This window comes from Glossina fuscipes, unplaced genomic scaffold, assembly GCF_014805625.2.
Source record: "Glossina fuscipes isolate IAEA_lab_2018 unplaced genomic scaffold, Yale_Gfus_2 115, whole genome shotgun sequence".
Lineage (NCBI taxonomy): Eukaryota > Metazoa > Arthropoda > Insecta > Diptera > Glossinidae > Glossina > Glossina fuscipes.
In genome coordinates this window covers 734,915-760,841 of record NW_023998458.1, presented here as the reverse complement: position 1 = coordinate 760,841, position 25,927 = coordinate 734,915, and the positions used below count along the sequence as shown (strand labels likewise).

Here is a 25,927-nt window from a genome sequence, read left to right as displayed (position 1 = left end):
AATTTTATTTTTTAATTATATCTTGTTACACGTGCCCACTATATTATCAATTCGGATTTGCAAGCACATTTCGTGTTATTTTAAACATTTTTAAAGAAAACTTAACATATACGCAATGTTCTTCCAAGATGAGGAACCTGCACCCGCTGAAGGAGCTGCTGCAGGAGCTAAAGAAGAGACAACAACCGCAAAGGCAGGCGTTGATGTACTGTTCGGTATAGAAGAGACGATGCTAATCGCAGTATGGACTTTATTCTGCACAATTCAAATACTTTGGCCTACTTTTGGTCGTTACTTCTCGTCACGTTATATTCACCGAAATTAGTCTGATTTTCTACATATACTCTATATGAGTTGCCTTTAAGGATTATCTCAAATTTATCGTAATTCATATGGAATTTTCTTTTTCTGCTTGACATGTAAGGTATGCAATCTATTCAGTATTAAATTTATCCATATATCATTTAATTTCTTCTTTTTGACAACAGACTTTATTGAAATTTATTGTAAAACGAAAAAACGAAGAAAGGAAAAGACGAAGAAGCACGATTATAAAGATGTAATCGATAATGGGAGCTATTTGCTGCTGCGCTTTTTTCCTACATAATTCATACGGCATTCATTTTTGGTCGCTATCCTTCAACACGTTAGAATGACTCATTAAGCAGATTCCTGCAAAACGTCTTGTTCTCCCTGTGCATTGTATTAAATATAATTTGTCCTTTGTGAAGTTTTATCTTTCTTTTATCTAATTGAAATTCATTGTTAAAAACGACTCGTATCCTCCAGTGCTTCAGTGCGTATGTAAATGTCTATTAATAAAAAATGAAAACAAAAACAAAAACTCCTAAACTCCGATTATGAAGCATAGTTTTCTTTTCACATTGTTTGGAGAAAATTCTAACAGGATTTCAGATGTTAAACGTCGTGGCCTTCGAGTGGACAAGAAGATCATGCGTATATGCTTGCGCTAATTTAATCTTTGTCTTTTACATTTGTGCAGATAATATAAGTCCCGTTTTCGATGCAAGTCTCGTTTTCTACATTCATCGACATTCATAACTTCATACATTGCAGTTGTCCATCGTTGCTTTTAATTGGAAATTTTATTGCCTACTTCGGGTTAGACTAACAAAATACGCGATCGGACTTATGAAAAGTTTTATAAATAAATGGTATGTATCATCGAAATGCCGGCGAAGAAGAATTTATTTGAATCAACTTTTAGATTTTGTTGTCAAATTCAAATTTAATTATGATTTATGACTTACACAATTAAATTGGTTTTATATAGGGTGTACTCGACATGTGGTACATTAAGCGGCATTAAGCGTATGGGGTAGTTCTTTGAGATAGACTCATCTTTTATTATAGCAAGATTCGGATTTTGAATAGACCTAAGGTTATCTGACTATGTATTCATCTGTTTGACCCATAACTCGTACTTTTCTGTGAAATTTGGTAGAATGGTGCGTTTTATTCCAAGGAAGAATGCTGTAGAAAATCGTTCGGATCGAGGGCTGACCATATCACACCCTATTTTGGTAGGTCATTATATGAAAAAGTATCGTAATTTTCAGAATTTCGCGAAAAAAATCGCTTAATAATATTATATTATGATAAAATTCTATTATGACATTCCGTTAATTTTGATCATTTTTTCGCTCGAAAAAGGCATTTATTGTAAAAACTTGTGTATAATATATATATAATCAAAATATTTTCAATCATTTTTTACAACTTTTATCAATCTTTTTGGCAAACATGGCGATACCGTCTCGAAAGAACGGATATTGATTTGGCAGCGATCCAATTATCGACTCATTTTCGCACATCTTCAACTTTGCGGAACCGTGTGGCAGTCAAACACTGCCGCAATCGATCTGAGAAAGTAATAAGTAGAAGATACCATATCTGGTGGGTATGCTAGAGCGGCAGAACTTCTTATTTGAGCTGCATCGGTGTATCTTTGACTACTCTTGCTACGTTTAGCCAAGATGGCATTTTCAGTCAATGTGTGTCGCGTTGAGTAACTTCACCGTAACCTTCCGAAAATGACTGATGGTGTTCGCCAGCAGATTTCTGTAAATAAGCGAAAAATTTAATTGCGTTCTACGCGATTAGCATCGGCATACGCTGAATAAATTAATCTACATATATATATTCGGAAAAGTTTATATCAGATGGGCCAATTTTTCGATCCACTTGTCATACAATCCCTTTTGCGGACAGGAAACTAAATCTTTATGCATTAAAAAGGTCTAATTTTCAATACTTTATCATGAAAACTCATTCATAATAATAATTTGACATAAAATGTGAACCTTGACAAATTTGAATCACGTACGTCTATTTTTTGCATCCCAAGTCATATAGAAGTTATAATAAAGCTTTATATGGCAAAAAAGCCTAACATTTCGTATTTAATGGTGAAAATTTTTCATTAGTTAATCGGCCATAAGGAATTTCGATCTGGACCAGTCTATTTTTTAGATAGCACTGTATGTAAAAACCAGTACTTCTACAGTGACGAAGTCTAACTTCAGGTTTGTTGTACATTTTCAAATAGCCCAAAAATAATGCTTTAAGAAATTTTTATTGCAAGACACACAAAATCGTGTGCCGTTCCGTTATACCAGAAATTATTAACGATTTTGCTCTTGGATTAGCTTTTTCATCTTCGGATAGAGAGTTTCGCATTTTTCACTTTACTTCACTTTTGCAAACCCATAAGGGGTATAATCAAATATCTTTTTTTGCGCAAAACTAAAAGTTGGTATTCGTCTTCATTTGCTTTCTATATAACTTTCGCCATCGCTCTTACTGCTATCATTTCTACTAAACGACTAGCAAGACTAACATTGCATTTGTGGAGAGTTTCGTGCTATGCCATTTATGATGGACAGCGTAGCAGATGACGACGGGCTAAAAACCCCAATCTATGGTCAATGCTGATTTCAAGACGCATAAATGTAACGACAATTTTTTTCATCCGAATCAAGACAACCTACGCTTCTAATGGACCAAAAAAGATACCTTCAGCACCTAGTGACATCACTTTCGGCCATCGGTACAACTTCAACGTAAATCAATTCCCGCAACAATCGCGGATTTCTTTTCAAGTAAAATGTATTCACAATCGTAAGGATAAGCTCTAATTTTCAGACGCTGCCATTCACTCTGAAATGATGTTCCTATTGAGAGAGAGAAAAATGCACTCTCTTAAATTTTCATCTCAAAAGAATCGAAACGAATTTCATTCTTCAGGTCATGCACTAGGCAACATAAGTTAAGTAAAAGTCCATTATAGATAAAATTCTTCTTGGCGTTGTTGGGCAAGGTTGAGAAATTCAGCATTGTTTCTTCTATTAGGAGGAATCATCGGCGAAGGGCCAAAAATAAGAATAAAAACGTATAACGACACAGATATCAATGTTGAGAAGATGTATCCAACCGGAAAATGGCCTCGTAGTGAATTTGATGCAAATCATCCTTGTTTTGGATGTTGCGAAGAGCACGGCCCCCCAGTTAATGGAAAGGATGCCCACCCTATAACATGTACTTGGGTAATAGAAAGGCTGGTTCGAATTCATCTAATCTGGTTTTACATGCTTTCATTTCATATAGAAGAACCGAAATTTAGGAAAGCGGAGGTATTTCAGTCTGATTACCACTTGGAATATAGCGCCTAAGCATGTTTTTGCGCTTCGTGTATGTGTGTGTGCGCATTTGTTAGTATGGACACTCTTTTAGTGTTTTCATACACTCAATAAAGTTGACACGATGGGCATATTTATCAACTCTTTCCTTCTGCCTTGATATTTGCGCAACAATGTCGATCGACAGGATTGTATAATATTTCGCTTTGGTTTTGGGGAGAAACACAAGACACACGCATTAGCAAAAATGGTTCTAGCTACCTTGATCTCAGATTCGAAATCTCTTTGGATTGCGATGCTAAATCGGATATTAGATCAATTTCATGAAATTTTCCACAGAATTGTGGTAACTTTGAAAGAGGACGACACAACATTGATATTCTAATGAAAAGACCAAAAATTTAAAGTGCTGAAAGTTAGGCTCTCCATCGCTTAGAGCTTTAAAGCCGCTATTTTTGACTATATTTACTCGAGAGATGATCATCATAGGTGCAATTGACGTCTTGACTTTGTCTCAAATGAAGTCAAGAAAGTCACATAACTTGGGAATTTTACCATGAAAGATTTACATGTGAACACAAGTGAGGTATAGGCTGGAATTTAATTTCTTTTTTAACAAGTAGCCTAGCATCACCACAGCCATCATCTCAGTATGCATGTGATGGTCGACGTAGCAATTTTGAAATAGAAAATTTTATCATTTGTTAAGAAAATTTCACTTCAAATCAAGAGATCCATTCCGTTTGGGTTCAAATAAAATTCCAAGCATGATGAGCTATGCGGATCACTTTGTATATTATACTGTAGATATTGTCTTTTCAACAAATGGATCTTCTCAGAACATATTATTGGGCCAAAAGGCATTTGATCGCATGGCGATAATTAGAGCAACTTCTTCTTCTTTAATGCCCTGAATACGAGCCTGAGAGAAATATCGCTGATCCTTAAGATAATATTGTAGGGGGTTTTGAAAATGAATTGGGGGATGGTTTTGGCAAATCAGACATATTTTTGACAACCGTGCGTTTTTTTAGTCTAAGAATTCGTTCATACACTTTTTTGAGAAAACAACAGAAGAATTCACCGAAGAAGGGACTTATCGCTGCACGACTCATTCTTAAGATATTCGTAAGACTTGGAGGTGTGTTGTTCTTTAACTTACGCTTTCAAATTTCATGACTCTCGAAGAATATCGAAGTCGACTTATGAAACAAACAATCGAATCAGCCAAATGGATTTCATTATCAACAGCCATAGGACAACACGTTTATGAACGTTGCAACTGTTTTGCTTTGAAATTTAACAAAACTATCATAACGACTATCACAAAGCGATATTAAACTCATTGTTTTTGCTCATTTCTTTCCTTCCAGCCAACAACATTCAACCTGGATTGCAACAGGGGACTGATGGATGGAAGTCAGCATTTAGCTGAGACAATTTCAGTGTGCTTCAGAACAGTGTAGAACTCACGGAACAACAACGAACTCGTTCAGCATTTAGCTGCAGCCGCATCGTGATCATCGTGCCGGTAACAGACATATGTACAACATGTTAGGATCGTTCACGGTAGCAAATGTTCTATAAGCAAAATAAGTTAAGCGCAGAACAATTGTGACTAATCATCGCGATATGACACGATATTACTAAGTCCAACAACAATAACAAGAAATATTGGTGCCACTACAGGAAACACCATCGTGATAGTCTCGACATCAGGGCGACGACATTAGGAATTTTAAATTTGGCGCAATCGCTAGAAGCAATGAACACATTTTCCTTAGCCTTTGCCATATGTATTCTAATGCTTACCTCCATGTTGTCTGACATCGACACAGAAGCATAGATACTACAAATGCCTTAAGCGTTTGTGAGCTGACATTTTGCGTAATGTGCGATTGCGAAGGACTCTCTGCGTTTACTCAGTGGAAACGTTTGCATATCCCCTACTAGAGATTGGAGACTGGCTTTAATTCATCATCTCCGAATAGCCAAGCTGAAGGACCCAAGAGAAATGGGATTTCCAAAAATTCGTAACTTCCTAAAAGGATTATGTCCGCCACTTAAAAATTCAAAATGATGATAAAAAATCCTGGCCACCTGGCAAATGATGGGTAAGAGAAATGCACCAAATCGAAAATAGAATTTTATGTTTTTGCTGCTATAAGATTTCTCATTCGAACGCGCGCATCTTCAGCAAACTTCGAAAGATAAAAGCAAACCATAACGGCACATATCCAATGTGTCACAATTGCCTTTAAGGTTATGCGCTCAAAGCAGTCAAATTGCGCTGATATTGTTTGCAGCGACCTTGGACTCTGCGGCGTCTTCCCACCGCTAACACTTGAACTTGTCTTGTTATACATTCGGTATTTCCATATAAATATTAAAAGACTAAATATTAAAACAGCAAAGTAAACTCATGCCCTCCTCCACATCACTATCAATCCTACGACCGCCGTTCTGATTAAATGGAAACTCTATTAGTTCATACATAACGGGCGGTTCTTTAAAGTATTTTTTATGTATAAACCATGAATTCGCCACTATCCTACATTGTCAACATCATTATGGATGAATCGGTTACAAGGGTCAGTGAATGCAGCCCAATTTGAATCTTTATGGTCTTATCTAACTATAATAGCAGAAAATGATTACTTATTGCTAAATGTATGTGGGACGGGAAGACTGTGGAAATGTTGTACACAATAGACAAACTGATAATCGAAAATTTTATCTTCTCATAGATGATCATCAAATATCTGATACTCATATTGAAAATTTGTTAAGCATTATTAGGAAGACTCTGCTAAGCCAAGAAGCATACTATTGCCACTAAGCCATGCCTTAGCTTAGCTCGAACTGGCTTAGGAAAAGTAAGAAGAAGGCAGTCATAGATAACTCTTGCATGATACTTAAATTGTATTAAATCAGTCAAACGAGCAATTACATCTCCGACTTTACACCAACAACCTTTAGAATTTTAAATGGTCCATACAAATAGCATCAAACTATCAAAAACTAGGTGAAAATAGGTGAGATTTCTGAAAAAAAAAAAAAAATGGAAAAACAAGTAAAGTCAGAATGGACCTCGGAGACCATAGTTCAAGTTAATCTAATAGTATCGATAGTATATCATGCCGACCAACTTTCATTTTTCATGCGGGGCACACAAACATGCTGTATGCTTATACCCTATTAACGCTTGTGGTAAGTTTGTGAGGATGTGTGCAGCACTTAGAAGGACTTGATTATTGTATGTCCGCCAGTCCGTCTATCCGTCATAATTTTTGGAGATATTTTGATGAAATTTGGGACAACGACTTGTTTTGGTCCAACACGAACGCACGTTCTTAAAAATGGGTCCGATCGAACCACGTATTTGATCATTTTCCATACGCCGCATTATTTTAAAATTCCGATATATTGATTACTGTAGGATGGTGTAGGGCATATAACCACTATAGTGCCATTGCTTGTTTGAAATTATGCATGTTAACAATAAAGTACAAGAAACAAAATTATATATGTGAGTCATTTTAGAAAGATCACAGATATTCTACGGGGCATTGATATGAAACTCATTCGGTGTAGCGTTAAAAGGAACGCAATTGCAACAAGTAAGACGGTAATGACCCGCATGTGAAAGGAATAAAGAATCAATCAATGTTTTTAAAAGACACAGTGATGCCATCGAATTGTTTTATTATACGAACGCATGACGGTAAGTTAAGTAAATTTGATGAGAATTCCGATTAAATATACACACAATATAAATATATACAAATATATATATATATATATACAAATGTTGGTTCTCTTGAAAAGATTAATACAATTGTAGCTATAGTTTAATTATAAAAGCATTTGAAGAAATAATTGATGCGAAGGAATTTTCGAAGCGGTACGTAAACGCTTAATGAAATCAAGCAATCAATGCATGTGTGTGTTTGAGATGGAAGGCACCATGACATCAAAAGCCACCCAGTTGGAACATAGCGAGACTTCAAACCGTTAAATCCCACCTATACTCCTATCCCTAATCGAGTGCCACGTCCGTTTACATATACCCTCAGAGAGATGGTTGCCGTTGAGGGACCACTTGAGACTCTATGTCAAAGCTTCTTTCTTTTTTCAATACATATCCAGCAAATATTTCTACCGTTTTCCGCTTTTATAAATCGCGAAGCATATTTGTCACGACGTTGCCTGATAGAAGAATGTGTCCAATTTCCGTCTGCAGGTTGTATTTCTATGAAACAAGAAAAAGAAATCTTCCAAAGATATTACTGCTTCGCACCAGCGATATGCACGATTCATTATCCGTGATATCTACGTAATAAACTTATTCACCATAAACACACTTGTTATGTCAAGGGCCCACCATTTGGTATTATTTTCCGTGGGTTCGTTGTGCGTATTTTATTTATAAATCATTTATAAAAACTCTTTTGTCACCTGCATAACCAAATCATTACCATCTCAAAAGTTGCGAAAATCCTGTGTTTACGAGAACATTGAAAACCAAGGAGGATTAGTATCTGCTTTGTCAAAACGTTCACGATATCCAGGATGAAGTTATTTCAGAGACTCTGTAAAGTAAATACATCTTATTCTCTTTTTACACGAATTGTGTTGTTTTAACACGATCTTGAGTTACGTTTTTTGGAATTATTGGAATTTGTGCAGTCTTGCCCCGCATTCGGTGTATTCACGTTAGCTTTGCTTTGAAATTTCGTTCAATGTACACGGAAGCAATCGCAATTGCTTGGGTAACGAAAATCGCCACATTAATTCCAGCCAATTTCTATAAGAGTGAGATGATTGCTTGTAATAGCTTGTAATGAGCAAAAGAAATGGATCGGATAGTTGTGTTAACTCTATTTGACATAGCTCATAATATATGATGGGAGAGAGGAGATTTTCGATCCATTCGAAACGGGGCGGACGTACCCAATCGTGATTATTGCAAATGAAGACAACATTTTTGCTGGATATAACAGAACAGATGACCATCGAAATACTGTCAATTACATCGACCAATGTTAGTCGTAATGAAAATGAACTATTGGTAGGACATAAAAAAGTCGGCAGTTGTTTTAATTCAGAGTCGACGCGCTGTCCTAAAAATCATAAAACAAAAACAGAATCAATTAGTTCATTCTGAGTTAAATAATTTAATTAACTCAACATCTAAAAAAAACAAAAACGAGTAAGAAAATTATATTCGGCGGGGGCCGAATCTCGCATACCCATCACTAAATTTTGCGCATTCTGCTCTCCAAGCTCTTTTATTTGATAGCCATATCCATTGATACCACCTTAATGTCATATTTCAGTGTGTCTACGCGGATAGGAAGGAAGTCATCTCAAAATGTCTTCGAAGATTCATTTGAGGGTACATAGGAACATAGGAGGAGGGTATTGTGTCGCTCTCGCTGACACGATCATTAATCATTAAATTTTATTCTTAACACCTGAGAATGCTGATTAATCGTGGGAGGAAATATATTTCACTGCTGTAGCTATTTTTTATTTGTTACACTTTTGGCCATCATATCTTTACTTCCATCTAGGTCGACTGCGACCTCGGAACATTTATTTGTATAATCTATGGTGCCTTTAAGGAATAAGCGTATAAAGTATGGTGCCTTTAGAGAATAAGCGTATATATGTTCTCAATAATTTGTAAAAATGCCAACCATGTGAGAATAAGCGTATATGTTTATTTACACTTCTCAATAATTGAACATGTATTTGGGGTATGCGACTTAAGAATTAAGATTATTTTAACTATATAATATATCCGCAATACACTAGCACCTATCAGAATGACTGGAAAATTTATATTTACTTTCGTTCTACATCGGAGTCACTCGATGAGTTTGTGGCAACTTCACACTAACAACTAAATTAAGCAAAAATTTAATTCTGTTTGCCCACTAGGTGTATTAATAACATTTCCCTTCGTAAGTAAAGTCTGCACGCGCTTGCCCATTCCCTGCTCCACCATGTGCCGGTCCATCGCTGCGTAAAGCACTTCAGAGGCTTGATCGAACGCCTCGTTGACCTTGTTGGGCAGCGCGGCTGCGATCTTCGGTGGACTTCGCTATAAGAGTTATGGTCGGCCAGGGAAAGAAATCTTGGAAATATGATTTTGTGCGCATAACACAGACACACTCGCACCAAAGGCACAAATTTAAATTGCTCGAATCTTAGGTGTAGATTCCAAAAATATATCTTTAAGCCGGGAATAATATGGAGCAAGTACTATGGATTAAAGGATACATTTTATATGTAATCGAAGCTGCGAACGATCGGTGGAAGTAGTACGACCCATATCAATTGAATTAAAACGAAGGTTTGGACGGATTCTGTAGAAGAGGCGGGTACAATTTTTTTTTTTTTTTTGTAATCATCATTCAACCACTGCGATGGTAGCTCTTGAATAAGGCGCATTGTTTTTTTTTTTCTCGACGCAGGAGTCTTTTAACATTTCATGCATTTCGAACATATATATAGATTATGAGCACCCTTCTAACACTTATCGGTCTTATCAACTGCCTGTCTAATATAAGGCGATGAATGAACAAAGCATTGGAAGAGCCCTACAAGCATATGGGGCAACACAGCGTGTAAAGGGACGAGCTAAGTTTGTATGCAACATTTCGAAGGCGAAGAGTGTTTCTTGAAAGTCCCTCGATGTTTCCTATATTTTCATTCTCTTTACACAAAAACTTGATATTTTTGGAAGGTGGTGTTACCAATACTAACCAAAATTTATCATCGTATCTACCCAAAGACAAAACGGAAAAGAAACTTTATTATACGCGAAACAAAAGGCTGACTATGCAGAATTTTTACATCTATCTAACTATGTACCTACGACGTATATTTACGTTGAACATCATTAATTGATGTAATAATGGAATGTATACGAATGAAAATATGTTCCATTTCTCGAAGCTCGTGTAACTTTTTAATTTGACGTGATTAAAATCGTAGCGAAAATACATTTATGAAATTGTTACTTATGAAATTGTCATTTCTACAAGATGCCAGTTTTATCTAAACCATATTCTCTTCATCCGTACTTCTTCGTGTCCACACTGCTTCGTACTCGTCGTATTGTCGAATGATACCCATATATATTTAGAATCGATTAGTAGAAGTTCACAGAAAATGTGTTCTTCTTCTTTTTCTGTCATTCAGGAAATCAAAAACAGAAGATTCACCGTGTTGTATAAAAAAGGTTCAATGTAAACACGAAGTTCTTTATTTGAACCTTAACAAATTTATTAATTCGTCTTTTCTCCAAGTACTTTTGACCTGTGTTTCACACAAACAAAGAAAAACCTTTTATTTTCATCTGGAGATATTTTGTACACATCTTTAATTTCATTTTTATAAAAGAAATCAGTAATGTTTCATTATTGTTATTTTCAAAATAATATAATATGTACTAGTTCGGAAACTGATACGGAAAACTGTTTACCTCATTGCTTTCTCGTACATCTCAGACTTGGAACTTGAAAATAATTGTCAGACTCTATAAATGAAGCGAATTGTCAATACCTCTGAAGTAAATGTTAATCTAATGTATTGCAAACTCGACGTTATATCAACAAAAATGAATTTCGCACCAAGCTGTGAATGAATTTCAATATTCTTCAGCTTTTGTAGCATATTTTAAGGCAGTTGTTGTAAACAATTAATTATTCGATTGACTCTATGAAAACAAATTGAAGCTTAATATGTAATCATTCTCCTTCTGCTTTTTTTCTTTACAAATTTATAAGATAACATCTGTGAAGCACTTCGATCCGTTCGTCGAGATTTTTGAAAATGTCGGAAATGAAAAAAAATTTTAAAAATCTATGTACAACGTTAAATTTTAGGGTTCCTGGGCTAGAACATAATAAATTAATATTATTTTACATGAAAAATGAAAAGTTATTTTTTCCGATTATATATTATTGTAAAATAAATAAATTTTTATCGAAACTAAAACAGACACACCATAAAAGGTAGAAAAATAATAAGAATAATAATAATTGTGGTCGTTAAAAGCGTAGACAGTACGAAATATTTAACGAGTGGCGGGCGGCAGTGAGAGCATTTGAAAAATTGCACAATGACACGAGATAAGTGCCGACAACAATCCATTTGATTTTTAATAATAATACTTAGGGATCCTCCGGCGTAACTGTAAGTGTTATCTCCTTAAGACCCCGAAATATTGTAATTTGTAAGGATTTGGTATTCTCCGCCAAGGCTTCGTAGACATCCGATGATGTTTTAACTTCTTTTTTATTAATATGGGTGACAATGTCACCCGGGCTGAGGCCACCGCTACAGGAACAAAGATATATATATTCTTTAGTTATCATTTTCATCATTATCACTGTTTCTTTTTTTGAATTTCATTTAAATACTTACATATCAGCCGGTGAACCTAACATTTAAAATTAGTCTGATTAATCTGTGTGGAAATAATTTATTCATTACTTACCTAATATCACTTTCCATACTAAGACCCCATGTTTTAGATTGCTGGGCACGTTTTGGCTACGCATTTTCAGTTCATTAAGTATATCATTAGTCAAAGTTAACATTGTAATGCCCATGTAACGTTTGGCTGGATATGTCAAGCGACCGGAGGAGCCTCGTTTACGCCGCTCGTTAACTTTTTCCAAAAACAGCTTTACATAATCTATAGGTATTGCAAAACTAATACCGGCCGTTACTTTCATTGAATTGACACCGATGGCTTCGCCATCCAAATTGACTAGTGGACCACCCGAATTACCGAATGTGATTGCCGCGTCAGTTTGTAAATAATTTATATCGCGATTTGTTAAACCTAATTCTTGTGATGGCCTCTGAGTGGAACTGATAACACCGGCCGTTGCAGTGTTACTCAATGCCAGTGGGCTACCCAAAGCCACTACCCACTCACCAGATCTCAAATTGGCACTCTCCCCCAAACGCATAACAGGCAAATCTTTACACTGTATGCGCACTATGGCCAAGTCTGAATTTTGATCGACATCTTCCACTACAGCGGGGAAGACCCGACCATCATATAAACGCACTTGAACCATGGTGTGAGGTTTATTAATAACCACATGAGCGTTGGTGAGTATGATACCGTTCGATTCGATAATAAACCCTGAACCATTTGATGCCGTTACCGGTTTCCCCGTAAAATAGTCAAAATGTCTCATATCTTTAATTTCAATATAAACAACAGAGTCGGCACAATTTTCAACCACATCGGCTATAAAATTATATTGCCTTCTGCGTCCCGCGAGGTTGATAGTTTTTGCTTCCACGATGCCAGAATGATTATAACAAATACCACCCACAATAACTGCACCCAATACGGGTATAAAAAATTTACCAAATTTCTTCTTTTGCTTATATTGACGACCGTTATTGTTATTAGACATGCGTTCCGTTGTCGAGCTGATACTTGAATTTATGGTATATTTTTGCATCATTGGCATTACGTATCTTAATCGTTTATTGCTGCTTACTCTGTTTATAGACCATCCAAGTCTCTTTAGATACTGTAATGCCATTTAATTTAGTTAATGTCTGTGCTTTTTCCAAATGCTCTTCTTGCTCGATTCGCTGCAAAAAGCAGGTGAAGAATTTTGCAAATTTATGTTTTGTTTCCTAAATTTTTTTTTTTTTTTTTGTGATTTATTTATACATATATATATATACTTATGTGGTAGAAGAAAACAGATGTTTTTCTCTTGTTTTTATTTTTGACAAAGCAATTAAATGGTTACTTTAGAGAGGTTGATTTTTAAGCTTAGAGCGAAATGCTAATCAACCTCAGAGGAACAACACAAATGATTGAAATGAGAATCTCCGCCCTATATCATAAGGCAGAAAGAGAGCAAATGAGAACAAATAATTATTTTGAGGCGGCGGATTTGAAAAAAAGCATCTGTTAAATTAAAACCCGTAAAAAATGAGTTGCCAAGACGTTTATTGAATCGAATTAGAATTTTATAAACGGTACCGCTAACGACGTATTTATAAGGGCAAATATGCCTACGACCAAGGCGTAGCATTACATTTTTTCCGAATTTGTCAATCAGCTTTATATTTTCAAACAGTAAATAATTTACATAACTGCGGTGATTATTGGCGAAAAGACGAATTTTATCCATTAAACTTTGTTATTATTAAACGATTTTTACTCACGGTTTCTTTTTTTCTCTTAATTTCATTTCATTATCTCATTTTCTTGTAAATCTCATTCTTTGTCAATGATGTTGCTTACGCCTAAATTAATGCACTTATTATACAGCTTTCATTAACTTACGCCTGCTACGTAAACATTCTGGTTTCAACTATTCACGAGGGAATCAACTCACTGACTGGCTTGCAAACAGACAGGCAGACCGACAGACAGACTGACTGACTGACTGGCTTGCAAACAGACAGACAGACTGACTGAGTGCCTGACTGACTTGTAAACAGATATGCTGACTGACTGACTGACTGACTTGCAGACGGACCGACAGACTGACTGGCTGACTGAATAAATCACAGCCCGACAGACAAACTGACAGACGGACTGACAGACTGACCTTGCTGACTGACTGAGCTTGCCTTGCTTTCTAATTCTGTCAAGGCAAAGAAAACATGAATGTTATTCAAAAATCTATAATTATGGTACAATATACTTACTGTAAACTCCAAATTTAGCAAATATCACAAATTTATTTACGTAAAGAAGAATGTGAGCGTGTGTGTACATTTACGAATCAAATAATGTCTAGTTTGTAATTTATGTTATCATTAAATGAAATAAGTAAATAAATAAATTGATATTTGTTACATTTTATATAATTTATATTTAAATATAAATAGCTTTATTTATATAATAGCTTTATTATATATTTAAAATAGCTGGTTAATATATATAAAAATATATATAAAAGAAATTGTTATTCTTTTTAATGGTTTCCTGATTGTTTCCGATTCTTTTTAATTGACTTGGTCGCTTTTGCTCTTCTGTCATCTCCTGTAGATGTATGTATAGTGTTGTGGAAAACTTATTTAATTTTACAAGTTATCCGCCCGAGTGGCTTCAAATCTCAAGTGCGCTTTAAAAGAAAAGAATTTATTCTCTGGTTAAATTTATTGCATGTGTATGTGTAAGATATAATCTAAGTATCGATCCTTTCTTCCCACAAAAGATTGTGACCAACTTAAGGATGTGACCAGCGTAAGGTTGTCGCAGAAAGGAAATTAATATAATTAATATATTTACTGTTTCGATAATTAATATAAAAAATAATATTATATTTTATTATCATTTAAGATTCATGAAAATATTAAAATAAATGGTTGTTCGGCTTACCAGCACCTAAGTAAGTAAAAGAAGCAACGCGAGCATTCAGGTAAACCACAATAAAATCCACGATACAAAATTTGGTATTCCTTTAAATACAAGCTAGTAAACAAAATATTAAATTGTAACGTAAACTGCCTTTCGATTCTACAAAGTCTTTGTCAGATTAACAGCTGAATTAAGTTCGTACCAGTTGAATTCGAAAATTCTTTAGGCACACTTCTATGTTTGAAAATAAATTCGCGATTATAAAATTTTTTAATTTCTTTTATTTTACAAGTTAGCTTAGAATTAAACCGTCATAATTTTTAAAAAACGCCCTCGCTAAATTCCCTGTTGAAAAGCAAGGCGCAGAGTCTAGTTCGGAATTGATCTTCTTCTGCTTTTGCACATAATAAGCGTACAGGTTGTTTTAAATGCTTTTCAAGTATTCTCTTTTTGACTGCGTTTCTATTTTCAGCTTTGCTTAAGAATTTTTGTTGCTTCTTCTACTGCTTAGATAACAAAATGTTGGTTCGTGGAGTGCCTAAGTTTAATAATATATACAAAAATATTAACGTTTCTGTTGCTGGTGATGACGAGAAAATGCATTTTTATAACAAGTCAAACTCTCCTCATTGTGGTGCAAAAGAAAAATAATACTTGCGGTAAGTTGATCGATATCGATCAATAGAAATTTATAATCATATAACTCATATATATAACTATATAAATTATTCATATTACAGAATGACATCATGAAGCTACAGTTTAGAATTGATGTGCGTTAAATATAAAACAAATAAAGTATAACAGTTTTTAATGTCAAGCCATTGCAGTTGTGGGATTAAAAGACGCTGAAGCTTGGCAATCCTATTATTTACTCATTTATTTATAAAATTTTTCTTACTATCATCATTTATTTGTAAAATGTCATTTGCGATGAAAAGAAGTGAAAGTGTTGCACGAATCTTGATTATATTACATTTCTAAACCTTAAAGCAACACAAATGGAAGTTTTTCAAACCGATAATTATTATATTTTTGTAAAACGCGGGAAAAGTCTATGGTGGAATCGACAAACATCGGAATTCACAATTAAAGCAGGTACTCCATAAAAAAAGCAAAATGCCGAGAAAATAAAAAAACGATTGAAAAGTAAATAAAAAGGGGTTTACTGAAGCTATGAAAAAAAAGGAAAGAGAATTAGACAAATAATAATTATTAAGACGATTATCCGCTTAATGAGTCACGCATATGCGGAGAATTGCATGCATGCTGCATCGAAAAAATAAATACATTTGTCTGCAAAGTTATGTGTTTGTAGAAAATTATGGGCATATGTGAATAAATCCCAAAGGAAAAAACATCAAATTTGCCTTTTGTTCATAGGTATAAGGAGGCGTTAACCTTCGAAAAACACAAGAGATATGCGAATTAATTAATTTAGTTATCCTGGTTGTAACTTATAATAGTAACATCAGGTTTATATCGATATCAGATTTCTAGTCCCTAGACCTTAGAGGAATTCTAGTCATTTTTGATTTTATTATACTCTACATCAGTAGTGGTGCAACGGTATATTAAGTAAGTGCGTACGCATGTTACATGCGGAATGCCTTTTATTACACCGATCGATTCAAAATCATTGTCCGATCTGAGTTAGCCTGTCCGTTCGATTTCTGCCCATGTAAATTTATGTTCAAGCTACAGGTCGCAATTTCTGAGATATTGTGATGAAATTTAGTTCAACGACGCGTTTAGACCCAAGGACGAACGCTATTGAAAATGGTTCGGATAGATCCATTTTTTGCACCGGTCCCCATAAAACGTTCTCTTCCGGAAAAACGTAAAGTCGTGGAAAAAATTTCAACTTTCAAAATTTCTTGACGGAAGTGGCTAAGTAGCATTATTTCGGCATTCTAACTTGTTATGAAAACTTTGGACTAGCTGGGGCAATTTTCGAACCCTATGTCATATAACGAAAATTGAATTTCATACGGCATAAAGGTATAAATTGTAACGCTTTATGATGGAAATTATATCATAATAATAATTCAAGATAAAAAATTCAACCATATTAAATTGGGGCCATCTCGGCCTGCCCTAACAAAGATTCTCACCAAAAAATCGACGTTTTAATATGTGGTGATGGAAATTGATCCATAAGCAAGACATCATTTGGAAAGAGGTTTAATTTTTAATATACAGTCCCAGAATAATATGCTCCTATAAAAACAGGGTATAATGCTTGCATTTTGTGGCAAAAATAAGATTTGTGTTAGGCAATGTGGTAGAGGGTATTTAAGGGTCGGCCGTTTGTTTTATAATAAATTTGGTATTTTGCAGTAGTAGACATAATAATAATAATAATAATTCTATTAGAAGCTTGACCTTGGCAGGCCCTATATCAAGTGCTTGTAACTATGATGAGCAGTAACATGCGTAGGATACGGCTGTAAATCTTCTGCTGGCTAACTTGCAAGTGCAGATTGTTTTAGTTTTTATAATTTAAGCCGCTTTGTTGCTTGTTTTCTAAGATTTGTAATTTTATTAATTTTCATTGAGGATTCTTAGTCGGTCTGGTCTTGTTTCAGCGACAACGTTTACTATTCGATAACGATTACCTACTTTAATTTAGTTTAGTTGAAGTATTTCACTGCGCTGTGAGTTTTTATTTTTTATTTTTTTTTTGGCTTGGAGAGCTTAACAGTTTTTCCAACCAAAACTATTTTAAGAATTTCCAGAATAGTTGAGTGAACGCACAACGACTTATAATCTAGCTCTGATGGCGAACATATTCTGGGTATTAGGAAGCAAAAAAAACAAAGAACTCGATTATTTGTTAAGTCATTTGCGAGTGTTTTGCTAAATTAATTTTTCATTCTATATTTATCGGTAATATTGTAAACGTTTGAAGGTCATGATAAATTTTAACGTTTCCTACTTTGATGTGTGTAGTTCTAGAAAAGCTGACCAGCCGCTTAAAACAACAATATCGACTATTTTCTTAGGAAATTGTTTGAGCTCCTTCTAAAACTTATCAACCAATAGCTAACTCTGTGAACTTTTATTTAAATTTTAATTCGTTGTCCTTATTTAGGCCTTACATAGTGCTTTTCAAGTTACTGGTGGATGTACCTACGTAATACGTGTAATGTATATTCGTTAAAAGATACTTCGTAAACAATTTTTTTCCGGCTGTTTTTTTAAATTTTTCTTCAGCAAGCAAATCTTCAAAAAGAAAAGAATCCTGTTTTGAGCCTCTCATTTTCCGTAGTGCAAGGTTTGGCTTTTCAATTGTTATGTACTCTACGGTACTTGCAACTTATGCCAATATATACAACACCCAGAAAGACTTGAGAGGTGCACACATTCCCTTTTAATACGTAGCGATTCAGAATCCCTTTCTGGATCGTCTTAAACTTGACTGTCCGTCCCATTTGTTTGTGTTTAACCTACGGACCTCAATTTTTGATAGATTTTGACGAAGTTTTGATGAAATTAAATGCTACGGATCATAGTTTGGAATGAATCACTTTCGTTATTTGAATAACCGTAAGGGCTTTAATTGAGGACTCTGGGCCACTTTTTTTTTTGGACAATTGCAGTTTCTCGACTTGTATTCAAATACAAAGTTTCAACGAATAAATTGGGAAAAAAAGAAGAGGCAAATTTATCAATTCCTTGATCGTGTTAAAAAAAAATGCTTTAAAGTTTGTTTCAATTGCTTTGCATATCTAAACAATCACACTTTGAACAGTCTTTTTATAAATCTATAGTGAGACACACTTAGCGCGTCTTCTATGCACACATGTAGACAAAAGTTTTTATAAATAAAACTCTTAACAATAAAATATAATAAACAGTCCCTTGTTCTTCTTGACGTAAGCATTCGACAATAGAACTGTCTCCTAATATATAATTTATGACGAACATTTTTCTTTGCAAAATGTCTTTAAGGGTTTAAGACTTATGGTTATTTTTGTCTACGAATTTTTTTTTTTTTTTTTTACGTATTTAAAGGCTACTTTACCTTGTCATTCGTGTAGCTTTCATTTCAGCACTTGTCAATCAAATCACTAAAAAAGAAGAAAAATTGAGGCCATTTTTTTTTTTTATTACATTTTTTTATATAAAGTTAATGGTAAAGAGAGAAAAAATTTACTGACTTTAACTGGGCTGAAGTTGTTTAAAAAGAATTTGGGCGTAGGCTTTCCTCTTATTGCTTATTCTTTTTCAGCTCCCTTTGTCGAAATTCGAATATTTTTTTTGATTTTATTATCAAATAAATTTAATTTGGATTTGTTAATCCTTGAGCCCTTTTATATTTATCACTAAAAGATATGAAAATGTTGCATATCTACTTCTTAGACTTACAGTACAGACGCCATTCGTGATTTCTAGATTTAAATTCGATACATCGCTGTCTGACCTGCTATCGGTTTATTCATTGGTTTACTCTACTGGTTTAATATTACATTTCTGGGTATCCAGGTGGATAGGTATGATTTTCTTATATTTACTACAATAGCAGCAGAGTCATTCTCATTACTTACGCTTTTTATAGATACAATTCGCACAAGTTTCTCTCTTACACATGTGTTCACCGTTTATGATTAATATGGCGGCCAGGGCAGTGTGTGTCTGTGTGTCTGTTTGCACCGTTTACCATTTAATATTTCGCTCATTCTGTAACTGTTAAGTTATGTACTGTTAAATCGCCGATCTTTAAGCCTTCGTTTTGCTTTCTTACTGCTTAGACGAGATGAAAGGCGAGCTTAGCTTCCTTTGCGTATTGCAGTATTTGCAGATATTTGCTGTAGAAACGCCATAGTGTTCAGACTGAACGATCTAAGTGTCCACCATTTGATATATACCGGACTAATCTCACACCAAATACACAATTTCACGTACAATATTATCAAAAATAGTTATGCCGCCTTTCGGGCGCCGTTCTGGTTAAAAGCTTGTAATGCTCGAAAATTCACATCGGCACATACATAAAACATGCACCCTCTCTGTTTTCCTAAGTGAATGATGTATTCTTTTAATTAATGATTGCTTGAGTTGTTGGAAAAGCACGGCTCGTACCTGCAAAGGTCAAAAATAATAGTGTATTTATTGCACCGATACAAAGATGAATACCGAGAAAAGAATCAAGCAAAGGAGATCAAAAATCAGCAAAGAACCGAGTAAGTCATTTTCATTCTCGGGCTTCAAGAAATGGAAGAAATTTCGTAATAACTCTTTTTTTTTGTATGAAAAGCCCTACGAATATCTACAACCAGGTTTTTGTACCGAGATTGTTTCAGTTGTACTGTATTATGAGCGTGCATATGCGTGTAGATTGTAAACTTTTTTCAACCTTGAATCTTTAATCAATGCGGCAATGGTTGTGTCAAGTTTCAGGTTTCTGTTCGCATTTCTGCGATTGTGGCAATTTGACAAACAAAAAAGCGTCCAATTGGTCCGTGTTTGTAGAACTAGGTACATATGGAAAACGTCGTGCCAAGTTCTGTTTTAAATCGATTACCTTTGTAACGAAACACTTCAATTAGTAAAACAAATTTATGGTGACGAATGATTATCTCAGTAGCGAAGTTGGCGAGTGGTAAACACTTTTTGCAAATGGCCTGTGAAGCGCTAAATTATGATAAATATGTTGGTGAAGTAAAATTTGTGCGCGAGTTTCTCTCTTGGCTCAGCCAAAATTTTCATTGAAATTAATAGAAGGAAGATGTAATGTTTCTTAAAACGACAATTTATTCATTTCACATGGCCTTCGAAAAAGGGTGTTTACATGCTTCTTACCAAAACAAATGGGAATGACATTTTACTCGTAGTCAGCGCGGGATTGGATAGAAAGAAAACCGGTATGTTCTGAAGGACATCTCCACAAGTGCCTTTAAACATTCTTTCGATAAGCTTTTTGGTCGTGTAAACCGTTGTATGGAACTTGACGGAACCAACTTTAAACTATGTTAAGTTGAGTTTATACTAAATAAGAAAATTTTTTGACAATTTTAAGAAAATTCAATTCACTTTAGTCCGCCGCACGGTGTGTGTGAAGACATATTTAAGATTTAAGAAAGTAATCGATTCGTCCAATAACGATCTAACGACTCCACCAAGGCAAAGGAACTTTATCGTTATCACTTACGTCCGGAAATCAGTTAAATTCATTCGTTTATAACATCTCCACATTAGATTTCAAAGCATTAAGTTCAGTATTAAAATACTGATTATTGAAATCAATAATAAAAATGCGTTCTTCCGTTGGAAATATAGCTGAATAGAAAAAGCAGTTGCGTCTACAAAAGAAACAAAGAGAAAAATACAAAGGAAATGAACAAGTAAGAACATCATATTCAGCTCAGGCCGAACTTTTAATACCCAATAGGTTTGTCCAAAAAAATAATAAAAGAACGCAAAAGATATTATAATTATTGTGTTATTGTACACTTAGCCAGAGAAATAAATTCTAAGACTAAAGTCTTAAAGCGCCAGCATCCAAGGCCATCGACCTTATTAAAACCGTAATTGAGATTCGAATCCATTATTCAAAATATGATGCTGGTCAAGAATGTCTATACTCCTCCTGGTCCTTGAAGTTTCTTTTTGACAAAATGAATTTATCTCGATTTTTCAGTGGCGAATATAATAAGCCAGAGCTCAATCTTTCGATCGAGCAAGCTCGATTGCTGCGTATTATAGGTTATAGAGAGTCTATAGCTGCCAATAACGTATGCATTTTTCTTACTGCCCTATGAAAAATATATCGAACAAAAAGCAGCGATATCTTCATTTCTGTGACCAGCAGCACACATCACATAGACACACAGACGGGCAGACACGGCTTCATCAATTCAGAAATCCGCGCTGACCAAGAGTACATATACTTGATCGGATCTTGGAAGCTTTCTTTTTGCTGTTACATACATTATGGAAAAGGAAACAATGAGTATACATCCATTCTCCGGTGGTGTGTATAATAAAACATTCATAAAAAAAGAAAAAAAATTCAAGCACGAATGGCGTGCTGTAATCAATTAACCTAATAAAATAAATGAAAATCGAAAGTGTATGGTTGTCCTTTAGTTATAAAAGCATGCCACACGACATGCATTATGCTTAACAATTTTGAATAATTTATTTTTGTTTGTATTTTTCTCTTATATAGGTTGGGATTTATCGTCAGTGGATGATATTGAATGCATTGGTATTACCCATGGCATAGTGGGTGTTATATCGTTACCGAATGTTTATGAATCGCATCTTGTGATAGTTAAAGAGGCTATACCGGTTGGTGTGCTTTATCCACCGCATTTAGTGTATCGAATCAAATCGATTTGTATTTTAAGTTCCGACGAACCTGATGCAGTATTAATAACCTGCACTAGGCATAACAGGTAAAACGTTGCTGTTGCTGTTTTTATTGCTCTTTAAATTAATTTATAAGCAAAACTATTTTAGAAATGCCAACACAACACCCAATCAAACTCAATTTGCGAACGGTAATAACAGCAATGCTAATAATGCTTCGAGTTTATCCTTATCGTCATCAATATCGACGACCTCATCATCGACGCGTCCAAAATTATTTGAGGGAAATCAGTTGATGAATAAGACATGGGGTGCCGTAAAAAGTGCTGGTAATACCATTAAAAATACTACGCAACAGGCGGCGGCTTTGGCCTCAAACCAAGTTAAATCTTCGGTTGGTATACGAGATCCTACGCGTATTGAGAAACGTATAACCGAGGAATTGCACAAAATATTCGATGATACCGATAGTTTTTATTTTTGTTTTGATCACGATATTACTAATAATTTGCAACGACACTTGCCAAACGGTAGCCAGGATGAGCAGACACCAGATGAACGATTTTTCTGGAACATGCACATGATTAAGGATATTGTGCAATTGAATGTAAGTTCTAAAGCAAAATGAAATTCTCATTAGTTAGAGTTCCGTTTATATAGTTTATATGTATTGTTATTTTTGGAAATTGTTGTAGACGGATAGGATATTACATGAAATTTACTTTAAATTTCGTTGCTTTAGGATAAAACGTGGATACTGCCTATTATTCAAGGATTCGTTCAAGTCGAACCTTGTGTTATCGGTAATGAATACTTTACACTTGCCTTGGTTTCACGGCGATCACGTCATCGTGCAGGAACACGGTATAAGCGACGTGGCGTCGATGAGAAAGGAAATTGTGCCAATTATGTAGAAACCGAACAAATTTTATCATTTCGTCATCATCAGTTATCGTTTAGTATCGTACGAGGCTCGGTACCGATATATTGGAGTCAACCCGGGTATAAGTACAGGCCGCCACCTAGATTGGATAAAGGTAGCTTTAAAAGAAAACGAATGCATATCCAAAAATCGAATCAATTTCGTCTGTCGCGTAGGTGAACAAGAGACCCAGGAAGCTTTTGAGTTGCATTTTATCAAAGAGTTGAACACATATGATGGAGTATGCATAGTTAATTTAGTTGAGCACGGAGGCAAGGAGAAAGTGATTGGCGATGCTTATGCTAAACATGTTTTAAAATATGACAGCGATCGTTTGATGTATGTTACATTTGATTTTCATGATTATTGGTAAGTATTGGAGGTTGTAAATAAATTCTCATACCTTGCACCATTCACGATAATAGCGTTTTAAATTTATTGCTGTATAGGCAATGCCCAGTTACAGAGTGACCCGCTCCTTATTACATCTATTCATTCAAAAACTATTCTTTGAATCGATGCAAGCCTGCTTGCCTGTATAACGGTATATTATTTGTGCAGGCATTTCTCACTTTCACAATTTTTGACAAATTTCCGGCTAACTTAGTTTGCAGGTTATCGTGTTTTGTTGCGAGGGCCAATGCTATTGGACGCAAAATGGACTCGCATCGTTTTTACTACTATAGGGAGGAGAGTGCCAGCTTTTAATATTTCTCGAGGAAAATTAACGAAAAATAATACTTCGCAATACTAAGCGAATGGTAAAAATTTGGAATAGAATGAGTCCATTTTTTGAATCTCCATTCGTTTAAGCTTTTTTGCCAACCACAAGTCTTTACATAGCAATTAAATCTAATCTTTAGTATTCTATAGCGCAAGTTGGGCAGCTATCTGCTGGCCCATAAGGATTCTTATGAAAACTTAACCATTTTATAGTAACAGGTGCGACGAAAATAATCGGGAAGAATTAGTGACGGTAGGGTACTTAAAGTTCGGGCTGGCGCGACTGTAACGTTATAGTTTGTTTATTGTTAATGAATTAATTTTCGTATTTCAATACTTCTAGTCGGGGCATGCGTTTCGAAAATGTTTCGGCATTGGTTGAAGCTTTAGCACATGAAGCGGGCGCTATGGGCTTCCATTGGCGCGATCAACGAGGTATTATTTGCAATCAAAGATCAGTTTTTCGTGTCAATTGCATGGATTGCTTAGATCGTACAAACGTTGTGCAAACAGCTTTGGGTAAAGCGGTTTTAGAATCGCAATTGGTTAAATTAGGATTGGCGCCTCCTTACACACCCATACCGGAACAATTGAAATCGCCTTTTATGGTATTATGGGCCAATAACGGGGATATTATTAGTCGGCAATACGCTGGAACAAACGCCTTAAAAGTAAGTTCGAAACTGAAATTGAGCAGGAGAAGAGCGTTCAAAGTCAATTTGCATTTCCAGGGGGACTATACACGCACAGGAGAACGAAAAATAAGCGGCATGATGAAAGACGGCATGAACTCGGCCAACCGGTAGGTTGAAAATACTTTTAAAATCTATCATCATTAAGCTTTTCGTCTGAACGTCTTATCTTAGTGATTGTGGATTGCTTTTGTGTCAATAGAAGTTATCGTAAACAGCTCTTGGTTGCCTATATACATAATAATCAAAGTCAAACTTTATTATCGACTTCCGCCATTAAAGCACTATTTTTCATAATTAAACGTTAGAGTTACTCTTTGTTCCCGGTAAAGATTAACATATGCTTTGGGAAAAGGCGTTTTTTCATTTTTCTTGTACGTGTTATGTTTGTTCAACTTCTCTAACACTTACTAAAATAATGTGTATTGTGTTTGTGTTGTTGTTGCACTCTTTTAATTCTAATTCTTACCATGTTTTGTTTGTTCTTTCTTCTTTGGTGTTATTTTCACCTCTTCGTAGTTTTTTCATACAAAATTTCACCGATACATTCCGCCAATGCATTATCGATCTGATGCAAGGTCAACTGAATAATGCCAACGAACTGAAAGAGGATGAAGTTTTGAGTACAATACTATTAATATTGTGCCCCTCAGTACCAGCACCGACGCGGGGTTACTTTTACGCTGGTGTTCTGGGACCAGAAATAAAATTATTGGATAACCTACTGTATACAAGGTGGTGTTGTCCATCAAGCGCATAACAGCAACACAAAATTCTTATTTCATTTTAAAAAGATTAGCGACTGTCTACCATAAACTTACTATTTGTTGTAACATCTTCAGTTTCAATTATTATTATTTTCGCACTACAAAAGGTATCGTTGCACATATTTGAGTTGATTTTATTGTTAAATTTTTTTAAGAAATGCATGTCGATTTTATTTTTCTTAACAATACGCACAATCATTACAATATAATGTTTTTACTTTTCTTTCTATATATTTGTAGGTATTATTTGGCCCGCTTTAAGGATAGCTATCGTCAGGCGACGATAGATTTAATGTTAGGCAATCAAGTATCGGCGGAATCTTTAAACGCCTTAGGGGGCCAAGCGGCCCCCGACGAACACGATGCCTTGGAAGGAGTCGAACATGCAAAGTCACTTGTGGAAGATTGCCGTAGATTGCTACTGGGCTCCGCCCAATACCCGGTAGGAGCTTGGGGTCTAATCGATGCCAATCCTGGGTAAA

The 25,927-nt window shown here is 35.1% G+C and overlaps 3 protein-coding genes across 3 annotated transcripts in view; 2 read left to right on the top strand and 1 right to left on the bottom strand.

The window, feature by feature from the left end:
- The window catches only part of LOC119640125, a 118,417-nt gene extending 111,762 nt beyond the window's left edge, over window positions 1-6,655 (top strand). The window contains exon 5 of the mRNA XM_038037960.1: window positions 5,033-6,655. Within this exon, the coding sequence (XP_037893888.1) occupies window positions 5,033-5,125 (93 nt within the window). The 3' untranslated portion in view covers window positions 5,126-6,655. The remainder of the gene's footprint in view (window positions 1-5,032) is intronic.
- Window positions 6,656-8,505: 1,850 nt separating this feature from the next.
- On the bottom strand, window positions 8,506-13,341 carry LOC119640149 (serine protease HTRA2, mitochondrial). The gene is made up of 4 exons (XM_038037994.1): window positions 12,172-13,341; window positions 12,099-12,114; window positions 11,846-12,011; window positions 8,506-8,782 (listed from the first exon to the last, which is right to left on the bottom strand). The coding sequence occupies exons 1-3, from the start codon at window positions 13,241-13,243 to the stop codon at window positions 11,846-11,848; spliced, it is 1,254 nt and encodes a 417-aa protein (XP_037893922.1). The 5' UTR covers window positions 13,244-13,341; the 3' UTR covers window positions 8,506-8,782.
- A 2,684-nt stretch (window positions 13,342-16,025) lies between these two features.
- LOC119640121 (phosphatidylinositide phosphatase SAC2) overlaps window positions 16,026-25,927 on the top strand; it is a 13,617-nt gene continuing 3,715 nt past the window's right edge. Inside the window, 9 exon segments of the mRNA XM_038037956.1 lie at window positions 16,026-16,122; window positions 22,199-22,427; window positions 22,492-22,948; window positions 23,084-23,378; window positions 23,440-23,632; window positions 24,330-24,657; window positions 24,718-24,788; window positions 25,686-25,918; window positions 25,921-25,927. The exon segment at window positions 25,921-25,927 is cut by the window's right edge and continues 251 nt beyond it. Coding sequence (XP_037893884.1) covers window positions 16,026-16,122; window positions 22,199-22,427; window positions 22,492-22,948; window positions 23,084-23,378; window positions 23,440-23,632; window positions 24,330-24,657; window positions 24,718-24,788; window positions 25,686-25,918; window positions 25,921-25,927 — 1,910 coding nt within the window.

Excerpts from the sequence above, each read along its gene's own strand:
- LOC119640149 (XM_038037994.1), bottom strand. The coding sequence starts at position 13,243 with ATGGCATTACAGTATCTAAAGAGACTTGGATGGTCTATAAACAGAGTA.